We start from the raw sequence: 27,089 nt of genomic DNA on the forward strand, positions 1-27,089 counted from the left end.
CAGCAAACCATGAGGTCAGCTTGTGGTATCAAGTAATGACATTGTGGTACTGTTTTGGCAAAAAGCTTATAAATTTGTCAATGTACTATGGTTAAAAGTTTTAATTACTGCAAAACACTTTGGCGCTCCAAGATATTTCAACAAATACCTGCACAGAAGAAATAGAGCCATAAAATAGCAAGAGTCTGGAATACCTTGTACTAAAATACTGAAACTGCTTAATTTAGGACATAGATTATAAGAAAAATAAATTATTTAACACTGGCATGAACAGAAGTGAGAAATCTCAAATAGTAGTTAACACCTAGAGTGAGTGCACAATTTCTTCAGTTCAAAATTTGAACTGATAAAGCATGGAAAACCCAGGATTCAAAACAGACAAGCAAAGAAAGGGAAATTGGGATTTTAAACAGGTGTAAGATTTTGCTTGGTATTTGGTTGTTAAAATTACTCCAAAATATACCAAAGAAGTCAGTTTTGATCCTGCATACCAAACAGATACTAATGAGATGCATATGGCTCATGAACTACTCTTTTTTACATACTTGCCCTAAAGGCAAGTTCCCAAGAATAAGGATTTGTGTTTTGCTTTAGAAATGCAAACATCTTAACCAGGTTGCTGTTTTTCAGACATTCCTACAAATGTTGAATTAAAAAAGATACACAGGAAGATTTGTTCCAGCTGATACAAATATTAGCAAATAAAATTAAGAGTTGTGTTGCTTTTATTTGCATAATAATAGGGATATTAAATTTCTTGGGCTGTTTTGGAAAAAGAATTCTGAATAAAAGTTGCACCTTGTTATGTGGAAGGCAAGGGGAAAATGGATAATAGCAATCAAAAATGTTGCTAGTACTCAATCTCTCCCTTGGTTTTTATTTCCCTCCCCCTCCCAAGCTATGTCCTTGCTTTTTAAATAAAAGATACTTTAATATTTACAATATACTCTTATTCTGCAAATGCCAAGCATTTGTAACTTTGCATCCCAAATAAATTGCCAGGTTGGTCAATTATTACATTTTACTTTGAAATCCCTAAGAAAAGCTCCTTACAAAAAGAAAAATTAATGTATCTATAGTTTGTTTTATAAAAGGAATTGGTTTGTCTGGATTCAAAAATACAAGAGAGCTTCACTATTTTTAAACATCCAATTTATAATTAAAAACTGTTATTAGAAAAGGTCTGATATGTTTGGTACTTGAAAGAGTCACTAAGTGAAACTGCAACTGTGCCTATGATCTTATTTCAGTTTTCCTTTGCTTCACAAACCTGTGAAGGCTATAAATGTGAGAACTGGTTGTAAAAGTATTTTTTCATTACTGTGATAATTGCAAATGGTTGCTAAATAAGCCAGTCGTGGAATTCAAAATATAAGTAGTCTGAAGCAAAAGGAATTGCATAAGACATAGAGGATGTACCACTGTCTGATACAATACAATACAATACAATAGTAGAGTTGGAAGGGACCTTGGAGGTCTTCTAGTCCAACCCCCTGCCTAGGCAGGAAACCCTATAACGTTTCAGACAGATGGCTATCCAACATCTTCTTAAAGACTTGGATAGCCATCTGTCTGAAACGTTATAGGGTTTCCTGCCTAGGCAGGGGGTTGGACTAGAAGACCTCCAAGGTCCCTTCCAACTCTACTATTGTATTGTATTGTATTGTATTGTATCAGACAGTGGTACATCCTCTATGTCTTATGCAATTCCTTTTGCTTCAGACTACTTATATTTTGAATTCCATGACTGTCTTATTTAGCAACCATTTGCAATGGTTGCTAAACCATTTGCAATGGTCTGCAATGAATCCCTTTTATCTATTTTCATTTAATACTTATAGTAGTAGACACCACTTGATTCTATTTACAAATTGTCCCCATTATTATGAATGCTAAAAGCAAAATCTCCTTATAGAAATTAGTTCAAATTTAACTAGGTGTAGTTAAAACAGTCTCATTTTTAATAGTAAATTTTCTGACACATGAAAACCATAATGTCCCTCACTTCCAGGATTATAATTTCCAAATTTAACTTGCTCCATATGTGTCCTCCATAAATCCAACAGATTTATTCTGCTCTGTTGTCTCATGAGACTTATTTAATATCTATTTGCCACATATCCATTACAGATTACTCATTCAATGGATTAATTTCTTATGAATTGTTCAGCATATAATCATTTAAACTCTCATTAGTTAATTCTTTAAATTGTCATATATATTTTCCGCCACTACTAGTATGTATTGTGCATATGAGAATTTCCAGAGTGGAACTAAAGTTCTGAATGCTGTTTCTATTATATATGTGCTGCTTTTGCAGCATTTAAGTATAGATGATTCTTCCCAGTTTTAAAAAATATAATCCTCCTATGAAAGAAATTTACCACTCTGTTGTTCCAGTCTTTCCCCCAAATATAAGATGTCAGATTCCTCAACACAAGGTTTTTTTGGTGGATAAGTAGAATCACCCCAACCCCATTTAGAGAATAAGAAAACCATATTTCATCTTTTGCTTTCCTCTCACAGGCCAGACCATTTGAACAGCCATGTTCGACAAGTCCACTCAACAGAGAGACCCTTCAAATGTGAGGTATTTTTTTCCCATTGATAACGTTGTACTTATTTATGCTTAAGTGTTCTGGGCAGTCTTCCTGATGCAAGAGGGAACAAAGATGATCTGTACATTAAGGGAATCTTATGCACACTTTAGTCTTTAGCTGTTAAATGCATTGGCCAATGGACCAATGGATATAACGTTCATTTATATGATTCTTTTGCAGACTTGTGAAGCAGCTTTTGCCACTAAGGATCGACTACGTGCTCACACAGTACGTCATGAGGAAAAGGTGCCATGTCACGTGTGTGGAAAGATGCTGAGTGCTGCCTATATCACAGACCACATGAAAGTACACAGCCAAGGGCCGAATCATGTCTGTGAACTGTGCAACAAAGGTAAGAGAATAGGGCTTAGACGAGTAACATTTAAACTTAAGTGCAAATATAAATATAACTCTTGCTTTTAAAATGTGCTAAGAAGCCCTGTATGAAAATGTGTGCAAGTTTTCCTAGGTTTCATTCAGTTTCACTGGAATTTAATTCCAGTAAATTAATTTAGTTTTTCAAGTTTTTCCCTTACACTCTTTCCTTCAGGGCCTGCCTTGATGACGGGTTTGCAAACCCCGAGAGGTGGAAGAAACGGAGGCTGAGGGGCTTTTTATCTAAATGTTTTTTATTGTTATTAAGGGGTTCCAGGGAGGGTGGGTGGGTTAACCAGGCCGGGAGAGGAGCCAGTGCCAGACGAACAGGTGAGTCCAGGAGGGAAGTGAGCGGGGTGGGGGGGGAGAAGGAACAAGTTATTCCAACAGAGGGTTGTTTGATTACAACGGTCGCGGGGAGGGGGGGTGCGAGGACAAGAGAAGATCAGGTCGGTTGGGAGACCATGGCTGCTGGCTACGCCCGGTTGTTTGTACCAACCCCCGCAACCTAGGTGGCCAGGAACTACAGAGCCAGGGCCTGCGGCTGATGCTTTGCAATGCAAGGTCCGTGACCAACAAGGCCCCCCTCATTAATGAGTTGATCTCTGAGGGGGAGCTGGACCTTGCAGGGATAACGGAGACCTGGTTGGGCCACGAGGGTGGTTTACCCCTCGTGGAAATGTGCCCACCGGGTTTCCGTGCATTCCATCAGCCTCGGGCCCTGGGTAAGGGTGGTGGGGTGGCGGTAGTTATACGGGAAGGTCTAGAGCCGAGAGAGTTCACTGTTCCTCAGATACCCGGGTGTGAGTCCCTTGGTGTGAAATGGGGCCCAGGGAGGCAATGGGGTTTGCTGATTGTATACTTGGTTCCTCGCTATACATCAGCGGCCCTGCCCGAGCTCCTTGAGCTGATCTCGGAGACGGCGGTTGAGATCCCCAAGCTTGTGGTTATGGGGGATTTTAACCTGCCGTCAACGGGAGCAGCATCTGAGGTGGCTCGGGAGTTCATGGCTTCCATGACAGCCATGGACCTGACCCAATTAATTCAGGGCCCCACACACGAAGGTGGCCACACACTGGACCTTGTTTTTGTATCTGAGCAGTGGACGAGTGATCTGGGAATAGGGGATTTAGTTGTTACTCCCCTGTCATGGTCAGATCACTTATGTCTCCGGCTGGACTTCCCTGGCGCTACCCCCCACTGCGAGGAGGCGGGACCAGACTGTCCAAGCTGGTACCGCCCCAGGCACCTGATGGAGCCGGATAGGTTCCAGACGGAGCTTGGGCCATTACCTGTAGCCCTGACCCGCGCTCGATCGGAGGACCTAGCGGCCGCCTGGAATAGGGCGGCGGCTGGGGCCTTAGACCGGGTTGCGCCTTTGCGACCTCTCCTGCGGCAGCGACCCACCAGAGCCCCTTGGTATACCGAGGAGTTAAGGGTGATGAAGCGCCATAGGAGACGTCTAGAGAGCAGGTGGAGGTCCTCACGCTCCGAATCTGATCGAACACAGGTAAGAGCCTATTTACGGACCTACCTTGTGGCATTGAGAGCGGCCAAACGTAGATATTGTGCCGCTCTTATTGCGTCCGCTGATAACCGCCCTGCCGCCCTGTTTAGGCTGACCCGTTCCCTCTTATCACAGAGGACGCAGGGGGCGCCCTTGCAGGGCAGAGCAGAGGAGTTTGGGGAATATCTGCAGGACAAAGTCGCTCAGATCCGGAGCGGATGGGCCCCCTTCAGTGGACCGGACGGGCCGTCAACAGTGAGTCTTGTGAGTCCACTCTGGGAGGAGTTTGATTCTGTTGCCCCCGAGGATTTGGACAGGTTGCGTGGACGGCTGCGACCCACCACATGTTTAATGGACCCATGTCCCTCCTGGTTGGTACTGGCATCTTGGGAGGTGACTCGAGGCTGGCTTCTGGGCCTGGTGAATGCCTCATTGGGTGAGGGATCCTTACCAACTGCCTTGAAGGAGGCGGTGGTGAGGCCCTTACTTAAGAGGCCTTCGCTCGACCCAACGGAGCTAGCTAGTTATCGTCCAGTCTCCAACCTTCCCTTTCTCCTGGTGCCGTCCAGTAGGCAATGCCAGCGGGCGACACCAAGGAGTAGGGCCTTCTCTGTGATTTATTTATTTATTTATTTATTTGGATTTCTAAACCGCCCCCTCTCCCAAAAAGGGACTCGGGGCGGTGTACAGTCAGATAAAATGCAGATAAAATACAATAATATAAAACAATTAAATACTAAACATTTAGATGGAGGAGATAAGACTGTACAAGAAATAAATATACTATGGAAACCCTAAAAAACATCCCCAATTAAAATACCCAAACCCAATTAAAATATATCCCCGGGAGGCAAAACTAAGAGAGTGCCAGGCCAGCTGATTGAAACAGGTGAGTCTTTAATTTTTGACGGAAGGAGCGGAGGTCGGTGGTGATTCTGATGTCGGGGGGGAGGTCATTCCAGAGGGTTGGGCCCATCACAGAGAAGGACCTACTCCTAGGTGTCGCTCGCTGGCATTGCCTAGCGGACGGCACCAGGAGGAGTCCCTCCCTGTGTGAGCGGATTGGTCGTAGGGACGTGTGTGGTAGGATGCGATCCTGCAGATAACTAGGTCCTATGCCATGGAGCGCTTTAAAGATGGTAATCAATACCTTGAAACGCACCCGAAAGGCCACAGGTAGCCAGTGCAGCTCGCGCAGGAGGGGTGTTACGTGGGAGTATCGTGTACTCCCCATGATGACCCGCGCGGCTGCGTTCTGAACTAGCTGCAGTCTCCGGATGCGTCCCAAGGGAAGCCCCATGTAGAGGGCATTGCAGTAGTCCAGGCGAGATGTCACCAGCGCATGAGTGACCGTGCGCAGGGCACTCCGGTCCAGTAGGGGGCGCAATTGGCGCACCAGGCGGACCTGGTGGAACGCCCCCCTTGCCACGGCTGCCACATGGTCCTCCATTGACAGCCGGGCATCAAGGAGGACGCCCAAATTGCGCGCCCGTTCCACAGGGGACAGTTGTTCGCCCCCTATGGCCAGCGATGGTGTCAGCTGGCTGAACCGAGGTGCCGGTAGCCACAGCCACTCGGTCTTGGAGGGGTTGAGTTTGAGTCTGTTGTCCCCCATCCAGACCCCGACGGCTTCCAAACACCGGGACATCACTTCGACAGCCTCGTTGGGGTGGTTTGGGGTTGAAATGTACAGCTGAGTGTCATCAGCGTACAGGTGGTACTCAACCCCAAAACCACGGATGATCTCACCCAGCGGCTTCACATATGCGTTGAACAGGAGAGGCGAGAGGACCGACCCCTGTGGCACCCCACAAGTGAGTGGCCTCAGGGTCGACCTCTGCCCCCCTGTCAACACACATTGCTTCCGGTCGGAGAGGTAGGAGCCGAACCACCGCAAAACGGTGCCTCCGACTCCCATCCCCTCCAACCGGCGCAATAGGATACCATGGTCGATGGTATCAAAAGCCGCCGAGAGGTCTAATAGGACCAGGATAGAGGAACAACCCCTATCTCTGGCCCTCCAGAGATCATCAACCAACGCGACCAAGGCTGTCTCTGTGCTGTGCCCGGGTCGGAAGCCGGACTGGCGTGGGTCTAGATAATCGGATTCGTCCAGGTGTCGTGGAAACTGCTGCGCCACCACATTCTCAACAACCTTCGCCAAAAAGGGGAGGTTGGAGACTGGACGGTAATTAGCTAGCTCCATTGGGTCGAGCGAAGGCCTCTTGAGCAAGGGTCTCACCACCGTCTCTTTCAAGGCGGTTGGTAAGTATCTCTCACCCAATGAGGCGTTCACCAGGCCCAGAAGCCAGCCTCGTGTCACCTCCCAGGCTGCCAGTACCAGCCAGGTGGGGCACGGGTCCATTGAACATGTGGTGGGCCGCAGCCGTCCACGCAACCTGTCCAAATCCTCGGGGGCAACAGAGTCAAACTCCTCCCAGAATGGTCTCTCAAGACTCGCTGTTGACGGCTCGTCTGGTCCACTGACGGAGGTCCATCCGCTCCGGATCTGAGCAATTTTGTCCTGCAGATATTCCGCAAACTCCTCTGCTCTGCCCTGTAAGGGTGCCTCTCGCGTCCCCTGCGATAAAAGGGAGCAGGTCACCCGAAACAGGGCGGCAGGGCGGTTATCCGCGGACGCAATAAGGGCGGCACAATGCCTACGCTTGGCCGCTCTCATTGCCACAAGGTAAGTCCGCAAATAGGCTCTTACCTGTGTTCGGTCAGATTCGGAGCGTGAGGACCTCCACCTGCTCTCTAGATGTCTCCTGTGGCGCTTCATCACCCTTAGCTCCTCAGTAAACCAAGGAGCCCGGGTGGGTCGATGCCGCAGGAGAGGTCGCAAAGGCGCAACCCGGTCCAAGGCCCCAGTCGTCGCCCTATTCCAGGCAGTCACTAGGTCCTCGGAGCGGGAGCGGGAGAGGGCTACAGGTATTGGCCCAAGCTCCGTCTGGAATCTATCCGATTCCATCAGGTGCCTGGGGCGGTACCAGCTTGTAGAGTCTGGTTCCGCCTCCTCGCGGTGGGGGATAGCGCCAGGGAAGTCCAGCCGGAGGGATGAGTGATCTGACCATGACAGGGGCGTGATGACTAAGTCCCCTATTCCCAGATCACTCGTCCACTGTTCAGATACAAAAATGAGGTCCAGTGTGTGGCCCCCTTCGTGAGTGGGGCCCTGAACTAATTGGGTCAGGTCCATGGCCGTCATGGAAGCCATGAACTCCCGAGCCACCTCGGAAGCCTCTCCCGTCGACGGCAAGTTGAAGTCCCCCATGACCAAGAGTCTGGGGGTCTCAACTGCCGTCGCTGAGATTAGCTCGAGGAGCTCGGGCAGGGCTGCTGATGCATAGCGAGGAGCCAAGTATACAATCAGCAAGCCCCACTGCCTCCCTGGGCCCCAGTTCACACCAAGGGATGGGCCCAGCCCTCTGGAATGACCTCCCCCCCGACATTAGAACCACTACTGACCTCCGCTCCTTCCGGCAAAAATTGAAGACTCACCTGTTCCGATTAGCGGGCCTGGCATAATTACAACTGTTATCTCCTGGTAGACGTACTATTAACTGGTTATTTTAGGGGTATTGTTTTTAATTTAATTTGTGTGTTTCTTAGGGGTTTTAAAATTATATTTATATATATTGGCTAACTGTACAGTTCCTTTTAACTCTATTTTAACCTCCTCCATATTTAACTGTACATATTTAATTTTTCTATTTATTGTATTCTGATGTATTCTTTGCATGGACTGTACACCGCCCCGAGTCCCTTTTGGGAGAGGGGGCGGTCTAGAAGCACAAATAATAAATAAATAAATAAATAATAAATTCAGGAATCTCTCAGTCATAAATCTCTTCATTCCTGACTAACCTGTTTGAAGGTAAAGTTAAATTCAACTTGGTTTCTAGGTACTATTCCCAGTCTTAGCCCCCACCCCCAATTTAATCTCTGTTCTAGATATTACTTTCCCTTTTGGGGTGGGTGGGGTATCTTCAAGTCAGTTTCAAACTCTGGCAACTGCTTGAACAAGTCATTTCAGTTAGTGGGTTGCCATTGCCACCTTCCTAGAGCTGAGGGAGAATGGCTGGCCTAAGTCTCCTAATAGTTTCCCTGTTTCTAACGTATTTGAATATTACTACTTTTCCATAAAAATTAAAGTAAGCTGCATAATTTCCATCGACTAGAATACAGCTAAATAGCCTTGTATAATGACTGAGACCTTATGGAAGGGCTGAGTTCTGGCAAATGCTGTGTGGAAAAAAGCTGGATTTAAATACAATTAAAACCCTTTAAACATGGAACCAAATTTGCTGTCCATGAGCAATTCTGCAAAAATGCAGATGAGACCTGTTAAGATTATCCATAATATATCTTGGAAATACAATGTGTATTACTGAAACTGAAGTCTCTTAATATGGAAGTGTTAATCAGGCTGCCAATTTATATTTGTTTACAATAAGCAAAGTGCTTGGCAATACAAGTAGTTCCAAATATTTCTTTCTCCCATTTATATGTCAAAGCATTTCCTTAGTTTCATTTTGTAAGACACTGAAGAGATTTATATTATGCAGTATAAGTGAAAGATAATGCTTCTTATTTCTATGGATATAGTCCAATGAATTGATAGATGTGTACAAGAAATAATTTTAAGAGTGGTTGATTGAAAGACGATTCCCTAATATCTGCAGTAGATATTCCTGTTCCAACCCTATCCATCTGATAGTTCAGTATCCCACATGATCTTGTCAATGCAATAGCCTAATATACATTAATTAAAATTATTAGACAACATGCAAATTAAAAGTTGTGGTGGAATTTTTAAATTTTAACAGTGCTTTTAATATATCTCCTGGATTACATTTTTGATTAATGTGTGTTATCCATATATTAATAATACATGTTCATATATCTGGAATCTCAGAAACATAAAATAGCAGTTTTGTTTATTTTGCAGTTTATTTTGGCTCTGAAGTTTGTATTGAATTAAATAATAGAAATACTACATTATGAATCTCTTGTAGAGGGATTCTACTGACATTCTCTTACCAAAATGTTTCTGTTGAAGGTTTGGTGATTTTACGTTAAGAGATTTAGGGTATTGGTACTATATTGATTTCCTTAGTAACAAGATGCAGCTGCCCGTAGGGTGGGATGTGCTGTTTGTACAGTGTTAACTTGCTTGGTGGCAAGAAACAGCTATCTTTGGACAGAGATGCTGTCTCTGAAATTAGGGAAGCTTGTTGCAATAGATCCTTCACTAGGTTTCAAGACACACCCACCTCTTAAGATGAAGCACAGCCAAGCATTGCAGGACACTGGGTTAACACTTTCATTAGGCCGGACACTGACCTGGCTGGTTTTTGTCCTTCTCCCCCTCCCGTAGGGTTCACCACAGCGGCCTACCTCAGGGTCCACGCGGTCAAGGACCATGGACTAGCTGCCCCGCGGCTGGAGCGTTTCCTTTGCAAGCTGTGTGGCGTGCACTGCAAGACCCCAGCTCAGCTCAACGGGCATCTGCAGACGCATGCAGGAAAAGGGGCCTTGGCCATTGAGGGCCAACCGCTGCGGTGAAACACTGGCCGGGCCACCAGGCAAGAGCTGCTTCCTTCTGTCCTGGGAAGGGGGAGGGGAGGCCCATTTTTTCCCCTAGGGTTGTTAGGCACCTTTATATTTTCAGTGAGAAAAGGGAGAATCCCAGCTCCCTGGGGCAGCTGCATCCTAACTTAGCATCTTTTTGCCAGTTTAAAGTGCTATGTATAGCAGTATCTGACTAGTGTGATTTGACTGATCTTCCTGCAGGTACATCTTCAGGATTTGAGCTGTAATTTTTAAAAAGCCATACACAATCCATTGAGTGTTGTATTTATCTGAATATTTTTCTACAGGTTTATGGTGCTTTTTTAGTGTTAAAACCAGGAGGGTTGGGGATATCAACAAATACCTTTATGTTATCAACATATACAAATCCATTAGTAAGTGTTTTAGCTTCTTTTTGCCTTTACAGAGGTTGCTTACATTATGCATCCTGGACAGATCCATTTTATTTTACATTGTACTCTATAGTTTCCTAATCCAGGCATTTAAGGAATAAACTTGAGTTTCCATATTGTCTTCAGGAGAAGAATTAACAGTTAGTGCCAGCCTGACCTTATTTAATTAGCAGACGCAGACTTAACATACTTTATTTGTTCAGCTTTTTAGAGAGAAATTCTACCAGGCTGTGGATAAATATGGTATTTTGGAGAAGAGATAGCTGCACCTCTTCTTTACCTCATTAAACCAGATTATTAAACCTGAACTAGTGTAAAGTAATAAGAGGATGTAGGAAGCAAATTGAAAGCTTGGGCTAATAACAGTAAGAGTTTGGGATATGAACATTCTGACTTTCTATTTCTCTTCCTCCACAGGTACGGGTGAGGTCTGCCCCCTCGCTGCAGCCGTCTCAGCTCCACCTCCAGCCACTGTCAGGGTGCTGCCCATGGAGGCAGCTTCGGTTGTGAGCCAAGCCCTCCCCACACAGCCCTGGTGATTTCTGGGAGTGGGGAGACAGAAGTCAATCCTCCCAGTCCCATCCCTCTCCCTCACTGGCAGCTGGAGCCTTCAAGCCCAGATGGATATTCAGTGGCCATATATGGGTTTCTAATGTAATGGCAGTTTCATTCATTCTCTCCCCCTGCCTGTGCTCATAAAATAGTGGGGCTGGGAAAGCATCTGCTCAGCCAATGAAGCAACTCTTGTTCAGAGGGCCACAAAAAGACTTTCTCATTTTGAGAGCACCCTCATTTTATTGACTCCCTTACTATTAACTTGTGGCCCTCAGAATAGTCCTGGAAATACATTCATTTCTGTAGTCCATGGTCTAAGCCAACTAACAATACTCTTTTATCACAGTAGATCTTGCTTATTCCAACAGTGCCCCCTGTTGCCCCCAAATGAACTTCACTAAAAGAGTGAGATAATGAGACAGAATGATTTAGTAAGCTCAGCTCACAGACCAAGGGGGATTGAAGACGAATAATTGTGGGATGTAGTATAAGCAACATTGCAGGAGAAGAAGTACAGAGTTAGAACTAATGGGCTGGTTGAGGGGTTGACAAAACTTGGGGAACCTACAGAGAAGTTATAAGGGGGTACAGGTTGGGATTTTACAGCATCATTGGGTGCCTGGTGCTGGGGTTGTGGGGGCTGCAGTGAGATGAGATGGAGAAGGGCTGTATTTCTTTCTCTATGGCTTCAGTGTGGAGTGTTCTCCATTTCCGTGCTGAGAATCATCTCTGAATTCCCATCCTTGTTCAGCGCCTCATTCTTCCATGGTGTCTTTTAATACTCCATTCCCTCAGCTTTTCTTGTGATTCGTGTTCGAAGCGCATCAGCCCTTCACACCAAGCATTGATGCCCCACCTGCTGAACACCTCCTTTGTTGCATGCAACCCCCACAATTTGGAGTTAGAGCCGCTCCCTTTTTTGTATTATATATATATTTAAAAAAATCCCGACATTTAAAATAACCCTCCTTTGTGGTTTTTCTTTTGTTGTTGTTAACAAATGTAATGAAGCTGTATCCATCTATATCCACTGTCCCTGTTCCTTCTCTCCTAAGCCCCTCCCCATCCTTTCCTCTTCTGTGAGCCCTTTCTGGATCTGTCTCAGCAGCAAAATATTTTAGTAAAACAATTGAAGAGAAAAATCCACACTAGTGTCTATTTATTGTCAAATTATTTCAGTATCACTTTGTGGGGAAAAAAAGTATCCCGGTTCCTGGCTCCTCTTGCATCTCCTTTTAGCATATTATCTTGGAACCTTTCATATCTATTTAAAATGTGTAATGGATCAAACATGTTGCATATTTCCATTCTAAGTGAGTTCCTAAACCACTTCCTTGTTTCTTCCAGTTACTCATGGGATCATGGCTTAGTGGGTATAGCCTTCTTTATAGGAGAAAGAACAATTCTGAATGTTTTGGAGCCAAAAATCATGGTGTTATGCAGTTGCTGTGCCCTGGCAAGCCATTAAATGCTGCACTGGAGCTCTGCTGTGGTTAGAGTTAATTTGTGGGCTCTTTTCATCCTCCCTCCTGCAGCAGCCTGGACAGCTTATAAATAATTGATGAACAACGAACAGAGAGATTTTATATAATTTTCTCCTGAGGAAGGAGGATTCCCCCAAAAACATTTCCTGCATCAAACTCCTGCATCAGCTTGCTGATCTCATTTGGATCCAAAACATAATTAGTCTGTTTTCTCCCATCTTTCTTAGGCTGGTATCTCAGTTTTGCACCCTTGATGAGGCTTTCAGTTCTTTCTAATTTGGCCAGGTTTTGATTTGCACTGGGCAGTCCCAGAGGAAATGGTGTCAATTGTTCTGGGACTCCTTAGTTCTTAGATACTCTGCACTTGTAGCTTGTCAATGTGAAGTTTTTATCATTGGCAAGGAAAGACAGATGGGGAAAAAAATCCGGGAATATATGGGACTTTGCAGCAACAGCACCATCTGCTAATCTCTTGCCCCTGCCAGATCAGCTGATTCTTCATAAAACTCAAACCACAACTACTCCCCCCACCTGCATTGAAGCAGGGTGGATGAGACCATTTGACGCGCACCAGTGCAAAGGGAGGGGAAGGGGCGTCCTTGCAGACAAAGCTGCGTGAGTGAGCAAGTAAGAGGAGGGGGGAGGGAAGGGGGGCGGAGGCTGCATTTCCCCATCTACAGTAGCCTCTTGTTCATGAAAGGGGAGAAAGGAGGGTTACAGCAGCAAGAGGAAGGGGTATGATGTATGAGTAAAGGGGGGGAGGATCCATCCTTCCAGCTCTCTGTCCACCCCACCTCAACACCTTCTGCTAACCGGAGATAGCAAGAAGCGCAGGTAGGAGAATGGGAGACCTTGCTTCGGCCCAGTCTTTCTCTCCCCCGCTCGCCCCAAACCTCTCTCATCTCTCCTTATAACAGGAGGTGGGTTGTTGCTGCGGCAAGCGGGCGGGGGAGACCAAAGAACACCGAAGTGAGCTGGGTGTGGGCGAGAGGAATGTGGCGCTCGGTGGTAGGTGGAGGGGCGTCCTTGGGGGCATCAGACTGCGAAATGAGGGCGGGGGCAGTCAGGAATGCTGGGTGGGCGTACATCCCATCCTTGGCTGAAGTTCCCTCTGGAGACCGGGAAGACTGAGCAGCAGGTATAACGGCGTGTTTGGGAGGGGGGGGGGGTTGCGTAGGAGGAAGGAGCTGAAAGAGGAAAGCGGCGGGTTGGTGGAGGCGAGGAGACACCGGCGACGAGAGGCGATTCGGCTGCGTGCGCGCGCGCGCGCGAAATGGCTGGGGGTGGCACTCTGCTCCAAGATGGGTGTGAATGGGATGCGGGAAGAGGGTGTGCGAGGAAGTTGGAAACAGATGGAGGGAGGGTTCGGTAATGAAGGTTTTTGACCGAGTTAGGGGTCTTCCAGATAACGTACCCTACCTTGAAAAAGGAGAAAGAGAAGGTTGGGACGTGGAGTAAGGCATGGATCCTATGCACACTTAGTCGCGTGTGTAGAGCAGAGCGGGGTAGGGTGACACCAGAGCTTTTCTCAAGGCAGCAAAGTAGGGAGGATAGCGAATGGCCTGTAGACCGGAGGAGGGAGCGAGGGAAAACGTGCATAACTTAATACTCGAACATTTTCTATTCCTTGTGCAAGAGATGTTGCAGAAAATGACAGGCTTTTGACTTCTCAGGATACAGGAGGAGTTTATTTGGCAGCCAGGTTCAGAAAAGTTAGCCCATGGCTAATGTTGTGAATTTCTGAACCCCATTCATTATTGAAGCACGCATTCTTATGCATTCTCAAAGACAGTGTAACACGGAAACACTTAACTCATTTCTTATTGGTTACCTTGAGGAAAAAGCCTTATAAGGAGATGGGGGTCTTCTCCTTTTGTTACAGGTATGGACTACGTGCCATTAACAAACTTTAATTGAACCTTGTGGTTTTGGACTTTTGACATAGGGACGTTTGCTGGAACATGTGGTTGAAGGCTGATGACATTTCCCTGTCCCTTTAAGCAAGCTTCTAACTGTCCCTTTTATGCCACGTCTTCATTCTTATATTTTAATCCATATTTTATTCTACTTTATTTCCCCCCTTCTAGACTCTATGAATACCCACAATTGAGTCTAGCCTGTTAGATTAACAATATAAGCATGCAGGATACAGAATAGCGAAAAAGCAAGGATACAAGCAATACACATCTTAGGGTTTATCTTCCAAGATCACTTTCTCTACTTCTAAGAGGGCAATTTGAATATCATCTTCCTTGAGGGTATGTGGGATTAGGCTTTCTATTTAACATTAACTCCTTTTCATCCTGTGTTTCTTTTACAGACTTCATAACCAGTTGTTTAAGCAAGGGTATTATGCAAGGGAGGAAGGCTAAACTTGCGATTCCACATAATAAAATAAATAGCATTTGCTTGATCCAACCTGTTCCCGGTAGCCAAGAGAACCACACATCTGTTCCTTGTACTTTTTGACCAATAGAGGAAGCTCAAACTCGTAGTTCTTGGACCACCCCCCAGACTTCCCCTGATCTATTCATATAGAAACAGCAAGCTTTTCCCACATAAGAAGACTCCATTTTTCCCTACACACACTCCTATGTTCATAGAAAAGGCATGGGCTCGGAGGTTCTTTTCATTAGTCCAGACCTGTAAGGTTCCTGCCAAGTACATACCAGTTAGGGGCTGTAATGGAACTTCTTGGTTAGGGTCCATTTGCCTATCCCTGAGAACTGGTCCTTCAAAGAGAGTGGGAACTGGTGTTTCCAGGGGGAAAATGAACACAAAATCCCATGGTGGATTGTATTGAAAGACAAATGGAAAGTTGGGGTGGCTGGAATGGCCTTGGGCACCTTCCAATAGTCAGATTCCCCTCCCAATGGTTAAAAACGAGTGGGGGCGGGAGCGAGAAAGTGACCTTCTGTTGGAAGAGCTTGTGAGCAGAGGGAGACATGCTGCGAGTTAATTTCACATCTACAAGGGTTTTCCTGGGGTCAAGGTACATTTCAGATGGGCATTGTTCCTCTGATGACTCGACTGGCACCACATGATAAGATGAAGGTCCGGCAGACAAACATAACCAGCATTTCTGGCCCAGGGCAGGGTCAGACTGATTAATTAGGCTTTGACCTAACTCCAGCACTCTTAACATATAGTTCCCTTTTCTCAATTGTTGCAGGGGGCCATTTTCCCTATGCTCTGCCCTTTTTCTTACAGGGTTTGTCAGATAATTGACTTTAGGTGTTGGGATTGGCTTACGGTTCCGTCCCCAAGTATAAATGATGCACTGTTGACGGGAGCAGACCTGTTCCACATCCTGTAACTTGATTCCACCCTGTTCTCCGGGATTTTTAACATCCTCGGATCTTTCTTCAAGAGCAAGGGGGGTTGCTCGGGTATTTTCGCAACATTGGGAACTACTATTCAAGGAGAGAAGCAACTTAGAACTGAGGAGAAATTTCCTGACAGTGAGAACAATTAATCAGTGGAACAGCTTGCCTCCAGAAGTTGTGAATGCCCCAACACTGGAAGTCTTTAAGAAGATGTTGGATAGCTATTTGTCTGAAACGGTATAGGGTTTCCTGCCTAGGCAGGGGGTTGGACTAGAAGACCTCCAAGGTCCCTTCCAACTCTACTATTGTATTGTATTGTATTGTATTCAGGATGTTATCACTTAACAAGCTCATTGCCAATAACAGCCAGAACCACAAAAGGCTCATAATTGTCCCTCACACAAAACTTCTCCTAACACAATTATTTTATCCTACTGAATCACCACATCAGGGAGGGATTATATAGAGTTTAAGGAATGGCAATATCAGCTTTGGGCAATCCACAAAACCAAATCTTATTTGCTAAACATATCACCCACAATCCGAAAACTCCTATTACACTGCAAAGAACCCATTCCCACGGTTCCTCAAACATAAGTGTCATCAGATGATTCGTTTTCCTCTTGATTACAATTAATGATCTTAGCCTCAGCACCTGTCTTCCTCTGGAGGGGACAATTCCTGGGGGATGAATATGCAATAGAACAAATAAGTACATTCACTAAAGCGAGAGATAGTACAGTTATGACTATGAATACTTGGCTTGCCATTTCCTGACAGGTGCTCACACTTTCTAATACATCTTATATCTAATAAATGAAACGTCTTTCTCCTCCAAATCTTCAGCCATACGTCGAGAAGTCAGCTTCCAGGGGGTGAATTCAGTAGGGCCTCTTCTGCCCCGTATATTCTGCCCATTGCCGGTAGGGCAGTTTTTAGGGGGTGTTTCTTTAAGCATATCACTAGAGGATGGGCTTCATCCTGGTCTGCCTCCCAATACTCATCAGCAGCTGGGTCAACTCGAGTCTAGTGAATCCAAAACTTGGATTCCAACACTTTTACTGCGAGTGGAGAACACATGACCACAGTATATGGGCCCTTCCATCTAGGTTTCAAATTCTTCCCTTTCCAGTGTTTTACCACACTCTGTCCCCTATCTGAATATTATGACTGGAAGTTGTTAAAAATGATGGTGGTAAGGGAGACACAATACTGTTGGGTCTCCGAAGTGAGGCGTGGGAGGAGTCACACATGGGTATTAACACAGCCCTTTTGCCCTGGAGGCTGAGGTAAATCTTGAAGCCACACCTCCATACCTCCTCTGACCTCCCAGATTAACCTCAGCCTTCGGCCCAGAAGGAGTGTTTTTACCTGACTCTCCCTCACTTCGAAGACAAAGTTTTTTTTTTTCTACAGGAATTTTTTTCTACAGGAATTTTTTCTACAAGAATTATTTCAACAGGATTTTTTACAGTTTACCTTCTGTGACGCTTCACCCCTCCTTGTGTGCTCAGCGACACTAGCCAAGCCGCGCTGCTGGCTAGCGCGAACCCAGGCGACCAGACAGTCGCGTAATTAGGCAGCAAGCCCTGCGCCGCGTGGGTGCGCTTCGGAGGGCTCCACACGCCCAGGAAGCCATCGGAGGACCGGGGACTCAGCAGATTCGTCCCCCAGCGCTCCTGAGCTCCAGGAGATCGGGTCGCAAATCGGCTGCCGCCATCTTGGTCCTCTGCCATCTTAGGAGCACGTGAGTGAGCGCGTGACCGGCGTGCCTTCTACAGACGCCGAAAGCGCTCAGAAGAGCACTGCCGAAGCCAGAAGAGGCTTTGTAGGCCCCAACTCCGCCGGTAATCCGGGGAGGGCCCTGTTCAGGCGGTGCGCCGGCAGTCGGGCCACAGATCGGCAGCAGGGATCGCAAGGCACGGAGCCTAGGCAAGCAATGCGCAAGGCAAGTGAGGCTGGCAAGAAGAGAGGAGGCGGTGAACAGCGTAACCGTGAGTACTATGGCGGAGGCGGCGAGGAGTGGGGGTGCCAGGCCCAGACCAGCCAGGGATTCGGATCTGGGCAAGGGGACCTCCAGGGGGGTTTCCCCAGCCACCAGAGGGAGGTCCCCCGCCAAAAAAGGCACCCCCAGGCCCCATAGGAAGGGAACCTCTGGCCAGGAGGTTCGGCTTACCAGGGCCTCCTCAAGAAGGTTCAGGGCCACCATCAGCCCTTCTTCTTCCAGATCTCGCTCCCCCCGCAGGCTGCCTGCTTTGGAGGAGGCCAGGGAACCATCCCCTGGTTCCCCAAGGGGCTCAGGAAGAGAGCACAGCTCCCTATCGCCCTCCCCCCTATCGCCTGCCCATCCATCGGAGGCTAGGGCAGACCCATTTGGGCGCAGGGCCTCCAGCCCTGCCAGGCACTGGCTGGCACCACAATCCCCTGAATCCAGGGAATTTTTGCAACCCCCAGAACTGCATCCCTCCCTCCCAGAGCTTCCTGATAGCTTCCAGGAGGTGTTAGCCAGAGCCATTGCCCAGGGGATTGCTTCTGGCATGAAGCACTAGTCCCAGGGTTCTAGGAGTAGAACTTCCCAGGACCAGTCTAGGGGTCACCAGGATCTCCCCAGGTCCTCTGCTACCAGAGGACCCAGGTCACCCTCCCCCTCCACTGCCAGTGAGGCTTCGGATCTAGAGGAAGGGGAGTTGAAGGTGGTTGGGTTTTCTGAGTATGAGGACGCCCAGGCCCCTGAGGCCCCCAACATCACCGGGCTTCCCCCCCCCCCTGTTCAGTTCCTTACTGCGCAAGGCCAGGGCCACAGCAGACCTGGATACCCCTCCAGAGCCCAGTGCTATGTCTGCCACCCCCAGCACTAGTGGGGGGAACAAGAAGGGGCCCTTCCACAGGCCCCAGGTGGAGAAGGAGGAGATCCCTACTCCAGAGATGTTCTTAGAGGTGCTTAAATCCCAGTGGGTTAAGCCAGGATCTTTTCCCAACCCGAGGGGCAATGAGTGTAGATTCTATAATCTCAATTTTACCTTTGCCTAAGCTCTGCAGGTACCTTCAGTGGACACGCCGGTCGCCAGCCTGGCTTCTGCCTCTGTGGTGGTGACTGGAGACATAGCCAACTGCCTCAAGGCAGAGGACAAAAAGGCGGAGATGATCATGCATAAGTCCTTCCAGGCTATAACCTGGGCTATTAGGGCGGCTGCAACCGCCTCCTTTTTTAACAGGTCAACAGTGCTGTGGCTGGAACAGCTGAGAGAAAGGACCCCGTCCACAGAGGTACGTTTGCTGCAAGACATCTCAAAAGTGCTGGCAGCAACCCAGTTTTCAGTGGACGCCACGCTGGATGCAGTTAAGTATGCCTCTCGAGCTTTGTCGTCCTCTGTAAATTCCAGGCGACTGCTGTGGCTACGTCACTGGGAGGCGGAGTCTCGAGCTAAGTGGCACCTGGCAGGAGCTGACTACACCGGGGACAAGCTGTTCGGTTCTTCGCTGGATCCTATCCTGGTGGAGGACAAGAATAAGTGGAAGGTCTTCCCGGCCATGACAAGAAGGTCAGAACACTGACCGGCCCCGTACCCCAGGAGAGCATCTTACCGCCAGCCTGACACGGACCCCCAGAATCAGAGGTACCCGGTTCCCAGGTTTCACAGGCAGGGGGACAGACAGTTCCCAAGGGACAGATTCAGAGGCCAGCAGCAGAGCAAGCGGCCCTTTTGAGGAGGGGGCGGCCGTCCTTTCCTCAGGTTCAAGTGATCTGAGCGGGGATCACCCCATTGGCGGTCACCTCTCCTTATTTGCGGATGCCTGGGATCGTGTCACTTCAGACGAGTGGGTCCTCCAGACGGTCAAGCTCGGGCTCCAGCTGGAGTTCCGCTCGCAGCCCCCGAATGGATTCCGCACCTTCGCCTCCTCCAGAGATCCGGCCAAACGGGCCCTTATGGCCAAGGCCATAAAACACCTGTTAGACATCAGGGCTAAAGAGAGAGTACCAGAGGGGGAGAAGGGTTCTGGATTCTATTCGAACCTGTTCCTGGTTCCCAAGAGTTCAGGGGGGTGGAGGGCCATCTTGGACCTTAAACTGCTCAACTCCAGAGTGGTCTACCGTAGGTTCAAGATGGCCTCGCTGAAGTCCATCCTAGAGGGCATCAGACAGGGCGATTACCTGGCTTCCATCGACCTCACGGAGGCTTATTTACATATCAGAATCGCCCCGGAACATCGTAGATTCCTCAGATTCTCCCACGAGGGCAGCCACTTTCAGTATAGAGCCCTCCCCTTTGGGCTGGCCTCAGCTCCCAGGACCTTCACTAAGGTGCTGGCTGCAGCCGCGGGCCACCTTCGTTCCTTCCCGATCCGTCTCCATTGCTACCTGGATGACATCCTTGTCCTAACCAGGTCCCCAGACACTGCTAAGCAGGACCTGGGTCTCACCATCGACACGCTAAGGTCCCTGGGGTTCTCGATCAACCTCGAGAAGAGCCATCTAGCCCCATCTACCAGGCTCCAACACCTAGGGTCCACCATAGATTCGGTGTCTGGAGAGGTTTTCCTTTCCCGGGAACGTAGGGACAGCATCGTTCAGCTGGTTCAGGAGATTCGCAAGTCATGCTCTGTCCCTGTAATCCTCCTTTCCAGGCTCCTGGGGAAATTTATTTCTTGCATAGGGATCGTGCCTTGGGCTCGCCTTCACGCCAGGGAGCTCCAGTGGTTTCTGCTCCCACACCAGAGAGCCGGGACGAGCGACGCCAGCTTCAAGGTTCGAGTGTCACCCCAGGTCCTCCTATCGCTTCGTTGGTGGTTGACCCCAGCCCTAGACAAGGGGTCACTCTTCAGTGAACCAGCAAGGAAGGTGCTCACGACAGACGCAAGCCTGTTTGGCTGGGGAGCACACCTGGAGGCCCAGATAGCCCAGGGCCGCTGGACTCCAACAGATCTGCGCAACAACATCAACTGGTTGGAGCTCAGGGCCATCCATCTGGCTCTACGCCACTTCAGGACTACAGTGACCGACCATCATGTCCTAGTCCTGACGGAAAACATGGCAGCCAAGGCCCACGTGAACAGGCAGGGAGGCACCCACTCCAAGGCCCTGCGCAACAAGGCTCTCCGGTTGGGGAACTGGGCGGAAAGGAACCTCCGGTCCATCAGAGCGGAACACATCTCTGGGACAGAGAACCAGCAGGTGGACTGGCTCAGCAGGGAGACGGTCGACAAGGGAGAGTGGCAACTCCATCCCACCGTCTTCCAACAGATCTGCAGGAAGTTCGGCTGCCCAACAGTGGACCTCTTCGCAACTCCAGCGAACACCCAGCTGCCAAGCTTCATATCGAGGTTCCCATCCAGATGCACCATGGACACGGACGCGCTTCGCTGCGGTTGGCCACACGGTCTCCTCTACGCCTTTCCCCCCCTTCCTCTCATTCCCGGGGTCCTGAGGAAGTTAGTGACAGAGAGAGCAGAGATGGTCCTAGTGGCCCCCTTCTGGCCATGCCGCCCCTGGCTAGCAGACCTGGTGGACCTGTCTTCAGCGCCCCATTGGAGGATTCCGCAGGGGGAGGTGACCCTGATCCAGGGGTCTCTGGAGCATCCGGACCTGGAGTGGCTCCATCTGACCGTCTGGAGATTGAGCGGGAGCAATTGAGAGGGGCTCAATTCTCTGTGAAGGTCATTAAGATCGAGGCGTCCAGGAGACAGTCTACTACTCGCATCTACAATGCCTCCTGGGTCGCCTTCGCGGATTGGTGCCGAGTGAGGGACATCGTCCCAGCCGCGGCATCCGTGCCCCAGGTGCTGGATTTTCTTCAGGAAGGTCTAGAGAAAGGTCTGGCCCCTAGCACTCTGAGGAGGCAGGTCTCTGCCCTTTCCACGGTCCTGGGGGGGTGGGGGGGTGGGGGGGTGGACGCCCCGCCTTTATCCCAGCACCCCGTCCTAAAGCGCTTCCTCAAAGGGGCTGGGAATCTGAAGCCCCCTGTGGTCCATCGATTCCCGACCTGGGACCTACCCACGGTCCTCCAGGCTCTGACCGAGGTGCCCTTCGAACCCTTGAAGGAGGTTTCCCTCCAATTCCTGACCCTTAAGGTAGTCTTCCTGGTCGCCATCACGTCAGCCAGGAGGGTATCAGAGCTTAACACTCTCTCCAGCAGAAGGGACCTTTTGTTCATTCCTAGACAACCGGGTCGTCCTCAGACTGGACGGTCAACTCTCCCTTCCACAGAGGCCTAGAGATAGTTCTGCCGGACTTCTGTCCGCAGCCTTCCAGGGATGGAGAGAGATCTTGGCATCGCCTAGACTTCAGAAGAGCCATGCACATCTACCTGAAGCGCACGGCGCCCTTCAGGCGCTCTGAGGCTCTCTTCGTCTCCTTTCAGCCATCCACCCGGGGAGCCAAGGTCACCCCAGCCTCCATCAGCAGGTGGATCAGATCGGCCATCTCCAAGGCCTACGAGGCACAAGAACTCCAGGTTCCTGAGGGCATCACCGTGCACTCCACCAAAAGTGCTGCCACCTCAGCGGCCTGGGCCTCCCAGGCTCCTATCGAGGAGATCTGCCGGGCTGCCGCCTGGTCTTCCCCCTTGCCATTCATCAGGCACTACCGGCTAGATGCCTCCGCCTCCGCGGAGGCGGCCTTCGGGAGGAGGGTTCTTCAGGGAGTCCTAGACTCTCATGGGGCTCAGGCCCAGTGATCCCTCCCATGGACATCTAGCTTTGGTATGTCCCGCGTGTGACTCCTCCCATGCCTCACTTCGGAGACTGTCAGTTGGTCTTACCTGAACTGCATGTCTTGAAGATGGCGTGGGAGTAGTCACTTCCCCCCCTTAGGGCGCCCCGCGCCAGGGGCCTGAGTTAGTTCAGCGGTCAGTCAGGGACCAGGCAGGAAGGATGTGTGTTTTTTTATCTGCCCCTTCCTTTCCAGGTTCAGTGCTACGACCATCGGTTAATCTGGGAGGTCAGAGGAGTTACGGAGGTGTGGCCTCAAGATTTACCTCAGCCTCCAGGGCAAAAGGGCTGTGTTGATACCCATGTGTGACTACTCCCACACCATCTTCAAGGCATGCAGTTCAGGTAAGACCAACTGACAATTTCTTGTATTTACTTATTCAATTCTCCCACCATTTGATTCACCCATTAATTATGCTCAATTTCAGGTCCTGGTACTGGCAAAAGGGTGGCAGGGTTTAGGGCATTTGTTTGCTTCAAGGTCACTTGTGGATTTTGAGTCAGGAGTGCCTGATATTTGTAAATTCTAGGGATTGTTAACCATAAATGTCCCTTCATTTCTAAAATCCCTTGAATTACGTGGCTGGTGTAGATATTGGTAGGCTGTCTGAAAGTTAATTTATTAGCTTCCTCCATTAAGAGAGTAGTAGCAGCCAGCCTTTTGCATCAACTGTTCGGATAGATAAGCCACAAGTTGTTGCCAACTTCCCTTTTCTTATCAGAGCCTGAGATAATTCTGACTTTAGGGCTTTGTACGCCTGTTTCTGCTTTAAACCCCAAGCAAGGGTTCTTCTTTTCTTTTTTTTTCCACACCCCCCATCGTAGATGCGTAAGGAGGTTTGGCTAGAAGCGCGAAATTTGAAATCCTCATTCTGCAATATCCTGCTGCACCTAAGAATTCTCGCAACTCTTTCCTGTTCATGGGTTCGCAATTTGGCATACAGCTTCTTTTCACTCACATCCTATTACTCTTTGTCCCTGCCTTATGGTGTACTTTAAGTATTTAACTTGGGGTTTTTCCAGCTTTTTGCCTTGGGGCACGGTGTCCCTTGTCCATTAACAGATGAAGCAATTGATTGATTGGTATTTTTTTTTCTTCAACAAATCTCCTTCGTCTGTTCGGTTACTGAGATATTATCGACATATTGGAGTAGCACATTTCCATCTTCGCAAGGCTGGAAATTTTCTAGGTCTGAGGCAAAGGCTTCACCAAAAAGGTAGGTGAATTTTTAAATCCTTGGAGAAACCTAGTCCAAGCAAACAGCCTCTTTTGACGTGTTACTGGGTTTTTCCTACTCAAAAGCAAACAGTTTTTAGTTGTCTCTATGTATTTGAGATGGTGAAGAAGGCATAGGCAAACAGGCTAGAGGCTTTACTTGTGTAATTATTGGTGCATGATGATGCGCATGGCCTGGTGGATTCTTGAACCACCATTACTTGCCATATCTCATCTGGAGGAGTGCCTCATCATTAGAGCCATTTTATCTTCCTCAAAGGGCAGTGTAGCTCCCATTTTGCATAGGATATCATGACCCAAAAGAGGAACTGGGCATTCAAGCATGTCTTGGGACATTCTTATAGCCAGTGGCCTTTTTTTTTTCTTACACCAATTACATCGACCTCTGCTTTGGGCTTTGGAATTATTTGACAATGCAACTGTCAGCAATTCAGCTTTACTTTGCATCCTGTCATCTCTCTTTCTTTCGTCTACTTTTCACAAAGACCTTTCATGCAATTTCCATTTTATTCAATCCACCCAGACCTATATGCACAAATACCCTGAAACAACACTTTCAGGCCTGGGGAAGAGTCTGTCCCTTTAAATCTTCAATTTTCTTTCCTTGGGAAATATGTGGCTCATTCTCCAAGCAGTGGGAAAACTCAGAGAGCAGTTTATATTCTAACCATCGTTCCCCACAGCTTCAAACCCCAGCTGAAAAGCTTTCTTATTTTGCCAGCTGGTTAAACATATCAAAATCAATTGATCGCCATTCAATTCTACATGTTATTAGTATAGATACACACCTAAGAATTACATCAAATTAATCAAGTCCAATTACCTAGATCTTCCTATTCAATAGGCTTTACCTTTTTATGACCTGCTAAATTTCTTACTTTTGCTTGAAGTTATGCCCGTTGTTCTATCTCCTTAAGCACTAGATTGTTAATACCTGTCTCTGCCCTGGGCGTTCCGTTTCTAATTTGGATCTCTAATTTTTAAATATCCAGATGTATGGAGACTTTCATTAACACATCGTTTGCATCTGGGTGGGGCTCTTGATTCATCTGATGGTGGCCAGAATCTGAGGTCCTATTCAAAGGCACCCCAAACCTTGGCACAATGTCTTTTAGTACACACAAAACCAAGAGATCTCTAAATCTCACTTTCTGGGGAAATTGTGGGGACATCTATTTGCCACACAGCACCTGGGAGCCCTGTAGAAGGACTTCCAAAGGAAGTTTCCATCCTGTGTTTGGGTTGTTTTGTCACAACAGAGACAGGCTGCAGCAACCTGATTAACAACAGCATGTGTGCCTCTAACTACCGATCCCTGCAAACAACCTCCTCGACAATTCTTCCGGCAGGTCCCCTTGCCTCCCACTCTATCTAAGAGCCTTGGCGAGAAAAAAATGTGTTTCCTCTTGCCTTTTGAAGTTCCTTCTTCTCTGAGGTTTTGAGCCCTAATTAATCTACGCTTTGTATGCTCATTCCACAAGTTCAGAGATTCCTTTCCTGACCCCCCTTTTTTCCCTAATGTCATCTGCAGAGTGACCAATGAAGATACAATACAATACAATAGCAGATTTGGAAGGGACCTTGGAGGTCTTCTAGTCCAACCCCCTGCCTAGGCAGGAAACCCTATACCGTTTCAGACAAATGGCTATCCAACATCTTCTTAAAGACTTCCAGTGTTGGGGCATTCACAACTTCTGGAGGCAAGCTGTTCCACTGATTAATTGTTCTAACTGTCAGGAAGTTTCTCCTCAGTTCTAAGTTGCTTCTCTCCTTGATTAGTTTCCACCCATTGCTTCTTGTTCTGCCCTCAGGTGCCTTGGAGAATAGTTTGACTCCCTCTTCTTTGTGGCAACCCCTGAAATATTGGAACACTGCTATCATGTCTCCCCTAGTTCTTCTTTGTTGCTCTTCTCTGCACTCTTTCTAGAGTCTCCACATCATTTCTACATCGTGGTGACCAAAACTAAATGCAGTATTCCAAGTGTGGCCTTACCAAGGCCTTATAAAGTGGTATTAACACTTCACGTGATCTTGATTCTATCCCTCTGTTGATACAGCCTAGAACTGTGTTGGCTTTTTTTTGGCAGCTGCTGCACACTGCTGGCTCATATTTAAATGGTTGTCCACTAGGACTTCAAGATCCCTTTCACAGTTACTACTGTTGAGCAAGGTACCATCTATACTGTACCTGTGCATTTCATTTTTGTTGCCTAAATGTAGAACCTTACTCTTTTCACCATTGAATTTCATTTTATTAGATAATGCCCAATGTTCAAGTTTGTCAAGATCCTTCTGTATCTTTAGCCTATCTTCTGGAGATCATATTGACCATTCTCTTATTTTCTTCAACCTCAGGATCTAATGTGGTATATTGCCTAAAGGTTTGGTAAATGCATTCTAGGAATTCCCCTGGATTTTCATCCTGTTTCTGTTGAATTTAATAGACCTTCCCTAAATTCTTAACTTTTGTTTGAATCCTAACAAAACTAAGGTCCAATAGTTTTGCAACTGAATGTACTAGGTTCCTAATCTGGTTCCTTCAGTAACCATGTCCAGTCTGGATTTATTTTTAACATGATCCGTCTGCAAAGGCTGATTCATGGTTACCTTCACCAACCTTCTTTTCTCGGGGGTTAATAAAATTTCCATCAGACTTTGTATGTCAGCCCAAGCAGACTGGTGAGTTCAGAAAAATGGATGCAAAAAGGACATGCATCTCATCTGGATTTTCTCTATAAGCAGGAATTTGATTTTTCCAATTACATAAATCAGCCATTGAGAATGGAGCATATATCCACACCTTACATAGCTCCCCCTCAGCTTCTGGCAATAAAATTCCCTTAGGGGCAATTTGAGTTTTTATCTCAACTGCTCCCTTGGACCAGGTTTGTGGTCCACTTGATCTGTCCCTTTGATAACCTTTTTGGTTTTCTTTCTCCTGGCCCCACCTAATGGGACAGTATGTTCTTTCTTTTTAACAAACAAAAAAAAACCCCTTAAACCAGTGCTTCTCAAATAGTGGGGCGGGCCCCCCAGGGGGGGCGCGAGGCTCCGTAAAGGGGGGGCTCAGCTCAAATTATTTTATATATTTTTGTTTTGCAGGTTAAAGTTTTTTTTAATATCGTGTTCCTTTAAATCCTGTGCTCCTTTAAATCTTTTCTGCTACAGTTAATAAAGCTATTCTTTGTTGTAAATTGATCCACATTTCTTTCTTTTTTTATTCTCTTATATGTTAATAAGGATACAGTGTTATGCAGAGGTGTACTTATAACAATTTTATAGACAAATGATACTATTTACAGTCGCGCGG

General features: G+C 47.7%; 2 protein-coding genes across 4 annotated transcripts in view; both read left to right on the forward strand.

Moving 5' to 3' along the window:
* Positions 1–12,162, forward strand: part of LOC309400799 (myc-associated zinc finger protein-like) — a 30,368-nt gene extending 18,206 nt beyond the window's left edge. For 2 of the 3 annotated variants that reach the window (XM_081969486.1, XM_081969487.1), the window contains exons 4-7: positions 2,527–2,590; positions 2,781–2,952; positions 9,863–10,070; positions 10,887–11,023. In XM_081969486.1, the coding sequence (XP_081825612.1) occupies positions 2,527–2,590; positions 2,781–2,952; positions 9,863–10,050 (424 nt within the window). In that variant the 3' untranslated portion in view covers positions 10,051–10,070; positions 10,887–11,023. Of the gene's footprint in view, positions 1–2,526; positions 2,591–2,780; positions 2,953–9,862; positions 10,071–10,886 lie in introns of all 3 variants that reach the window. The other variant, XM_081969488.1, reaches the window with a different exon arrangement.
* A 1,144-nt stretch (positions 12,163–13,306) lies between these two features.
* The window catches only part of LOC309400804 (trafficking regulator of GLUT4 1-like), a 43,677-nt gene continuing 29,894 nt past the window's right edge, over positions 13,307–27,089 (forward strand). The window contains exon 1 of the mRNA XM_081969492.1: positions 13,307–13,342. The gene's annotated coding sequence lies outside the window, so the exon portion shown is untranslated. The remainder of the gene's footprint in view (positions 13,343–27,089) is intronic.

This window comes from Natrix helvetica (assembly GCF_964273705.1).
Source record: "Natrix helvetica genome assembly, chromosome: W".
NCBI classification, from domain to species: domain Eukaryota; kingdom Metazoa; phylum Chordata; class Lepidosauria; order Squamata; family Natricidae; genus Natrix; species Natrix helvetica.